Source organism: Etheostoma cragini, chromosome 10 (genome assembly GCF_013103735.1).
Source record: "Etheostoma cragini isolate CJK2018 chromosome 10, CSU_Ecrag_1.0, whole genome shotgun sequence".
NCBI classification, from domain to species: domain Eukaryota; kingdom Metazoa; phylum Chordata; class Actinopteri; order Perciformes; family Percidae; genus Etheostoma; species Etheostoma cragini.
The window spans coordinates 21,744,078-21,747,848 of NC_048416.1; the positions used below are offsets into that span (position 1 = coordinate 21,744,078).

Below are 3,771 nucleotides of genomic sequence, written 5' to 3' on the forward strand. Positions count from 1 at the left end.
CACATATACATATATACATACATATACATATATATACATATATATACATATATACATACATATATATACATATACATACATATATATACATATACATAATATATATATACACATATACATAATATATATATATATACATATACATACACATATATATATACACATATACATAATATATATATATACATATACATACACATATATATACACATACATATATATATATACAGTATATATATATATATATATATATATGTTACTCCACAACTTTTCCTGCCTTTCACCTATTGCATTCTCTCTCTCTGCCTCTTCCTTTCTCGCTTCTTCTGTCCCAAAGGACATGGAGAAAAGGAGTTGTTCTGTATTTAGATGATGTGTGTATTAACACTGCAGTGGAGGGCAAGTAGCATGCAGAGGTTATGGATAAATACTGCAGTATCAGGCCTCTGTAGACTTCAGCCATAGAGGGAAAAAACTGAAAGCAGCAAAAGATTAAAGGCTAGAGCATCTGCAATGTTACCGTAATTAACCTGCGTATATAGCTTCAGCTGATGGGATGCAGTAGTGAACGAGGTTTAACCACACATAAAAATGATTTGGTCTTTCATCTGATGTTTTCATTTCAGTTTGACTGGAAATTTAACAGAGCGAACTAAGCAGGGTTACAGTGTAGAAGTGCACCACAAGCCACTTAGGTGCATTTTTAGGTTTGTAACCTATTTAAGCTGAAAAGATAGTTGCACTACTCAGAACCAACAGCCCGAGTCTGCTGCAGCAGAGACAGCCAGCAACAAGGTAAGATATGTGCTGTACTGTGTGTCCATAGTGCATGATTCATGAAGCTAGGGGTCGATGCTGCCCTGTCAGGTCAACTTCTGAGGGACAGCACAGTACAGGGAACAGACGTGTGTGCAGGTGACCTTCAGCAATAAAGACAGAGTCATCACCACTCTGTTCCCATGTTTTTCACAACAGGGCAAGAGAAAGTGCTGCGCTGGTCCCTTCAGCACGACATAGAGGCTAATAGTATAGAGTAACTGTCCACTGGGACCTGCACAGAGGATCGCATTGCAGGGTCACTGCAATACAGTACAATGCAACATTCCCTCACTTAGTTCAGATGGGCTTGAGCGGATTACTTGCCAACATTAACATGTTTTGAAGCCTTGAGTTTGCCAACAAGCAAGAACTCGCACAATAAAAATATTTCACCAGAACAAAAAAATAGTGAAATCAACCTTTCATACTTAATAATTTTCAAACTTTGTTAAAGCGTCTGTTTAACGGTCCAGATTTGCTTGAGGGGAGACAGTTGTTTTGTTTTGTCAGTACTAACTGCCTTTATGCATGAGCATTCAGTGTCTAGGATAATTGACTGAATGAGTACTGTGGGTACAGTAAGCACAGCTGTGACTTCTGAAATGAGCGTGTGCGTATGCATGTCTATGTCTGATGCTGTTTCTATATGTTGGGGGAAGTATCCTAATGTGGTCATATAACTGACAATGCCTCCTTTCTGCTGCACAGGGAACAGGTCTGAAGACAAAAGGTCAGAGGACTTCCGTCAGAGGACACTTTTACTGTTACAGTATGAGACCAAACAAAAGCCCACAGGGACAGTCTCCTCAAGTTAGAGTACATCACTCCATCTGAGTACTAATTAACCCACTTTAATGATAAAGTAGAGTAAATTTCAGAGAATATTTTATTTTTATTTTAAGCATTTCACGTATTCGTTGCAGCTGTCGCTCTGGAGGTAGAGTGGGTCTGTCCGTGTTTAAATGTGTGTGGGCGTGAATGGGAGGCAAGTTGTAAATTGAATTGTCTTTCGATTGCCTGCATTTGGCTGTTTAGTGTACTGATGCAAAACATAGAAATAATAGTTGGTAATGTCACGTTTTAGACTGTATTACATTGAACTTAATACTGTAAGTACAAAAGGGCCTTAATGGTTTTTAAATTACAATCCAAGTAAAACTTTTGCACAGAAAGAGAGATCTTGCGACAGGGTGAAACAAAAACTAGTATCAAATAATATCAGAGGGGGAACCCCGATAGCTCAGTTGGGAGAGCGAGCGCCCATATATCAAGTCTTACTCCTCCATGCATGTCTGCATGTCATTTCCCCCCCTCTCTCCCCTTTCATGTCTTTAGCTGTCCTGTCAAAAGAAAGGCCAAAAATGCACATATAATTATCTTAAAAAATATATATATCAGAGGTTTGTCTTACCAGATCCTCAATGAACTCCTTGACAGCAGCCACCATCAGGATGAAGAGCAGCGGCACCAGTGTGGTCCACCGACCAGTAGGAGACACATCCGGAATTTGCTAAATGAGACAATTTTTTCACAAAATAAGGAGTATTGCAGAAGCAGACTACAATTTCTATGTAGTTTGTTATTGGCTCAAAAATAACCAGCCCCGGCCATAAACTCACCCACTCTGCTAAAACAATTTACTAGCACCCTTTAAAAAGGACGCCTTCTATACACAATATTTTTGTCTATAATTATATGATGGTCTGGTCAGCTCATTTGCAAATTTAATATAGTATCAAATTGACAATTTTGTGGGGGTGTTTTACACAAAGAAACAGACAAACACACTTACTGGTGTCATTCATCAACAATGTGGGCTGTGTCTCACTAGCCTGGTTTTAGAACTATGAATCAGCACGATCATCAAACATTTTGTAACCATTTGCCAGATCTCAATTACAAAAAGAATGGGTACTTCAAATTTAAAGAACCTATATTCAGCACAAAACACTTACTTAGTACTAACACTCTCCTTACATCTGAATCTTGAATGATTTTAAGTCTTTTAAAATGAACCGTCAAACAGTGGTGTAATTAAGGCCAAGCGAGGGGCCACAGGAGATCGTCACTGTAATACTGCTGGAAGGAAACTTAAACAAAGTAGATATCTTGTCCCCCTCATCTGCATAGATGTTTTATTCAAGGTTGCAACATCGACAGGGCAGGTAATGAAGATTCACACTGGCTGCTTTTCAAACCAAGGTCACTGGATAGAGTTCTTTCCCATCCTCAAAGCTCTCATTAACGGAGGGTAGTCTATCAGAAATGTTATATGGGTTAAGACTCATTTCTATGCAGCCTTCCTTCTCTCATTTAATTTTTTCTGCAAAGCTTGGAACACCTGAGACATACATTTTGGCTCCTTTGAATGATGTAGTATTAATTGGTGGTGGAGGCTTTAATTGTTCTTAAAAGGGATTAATGTTGACCTACAGTCGGCCGGCAAACCACTGCAAACCTCCCTAAGGCTAGAAAGTCTTTGTTCTGTATCTAAATCTAAACAGTGCCAGTATTGTGTCTCAGATCTAAGATCTGTGGCTGCTGTTGGGCAGTAATCAAAACATGAGCAGAGCCAATAATCACCTAAATTTGAAACCAGGAGAAATAACCTTATTTATTTCATGAATCTAATCCTAAATCTGTTCAAATCATACCTCATTTTTTTATTGTGGCTCCACATCAGCAGGGCTATTTAAGTGTCTTTCCTGCATCCCATGTACCACCAAGTAGAGAACAGTTCAGTTTCTTTACTACAGTGTAGTGGAAGGTGTACAGTGAAGGACCAACATATGTACAGCCCTCCATGGCACCCCATGCATGTCATATGCAGTGTGTTGAGCCTGCAAGAAAATCTAATATCCCTTTAGAAGAAGGCACACATAGTATTACATGTATTATTCATTATCAGGATTTAAAGTACTGTGTGTGTTTGTGTGTGTGTGTGTGCAGGGG

At 38.8% G+C, this 3,771-nt stretch overlaps 1 protein-coding gene across 5 annotated transcripts in view; it reads right to left on the minus strand.

Annotated features, from left to right (window-relative positions):
• The window catches only part of atp8a1 (ATPase phospholipid transporting 8A1), a 76,032-nt gene extending 73,682 nt beyond the window's left edge, over positions 1-2,350 (minus strand). For all 5 annotated transcript variants that reach the window (XR_004658352.1, XM_034884385.1, XM_034884386.1 and 2 more), the window contains exon 1: positions 2,231-2,350. Coding sequence is in view for 4 of the 5 variants with exons in the window: in XM_034884385.1 (XP_034740276.1) it covers positions 2,231-2,266 (36 nt within the window). In the remaining variant the exon portion in view is untranslated. The remainder of the gene's footprint in view (positions 1-2,230) is intronic.
• Between the last annotated feature and the right edge of the window lie 1,421 nt (positions 2,351-3,771).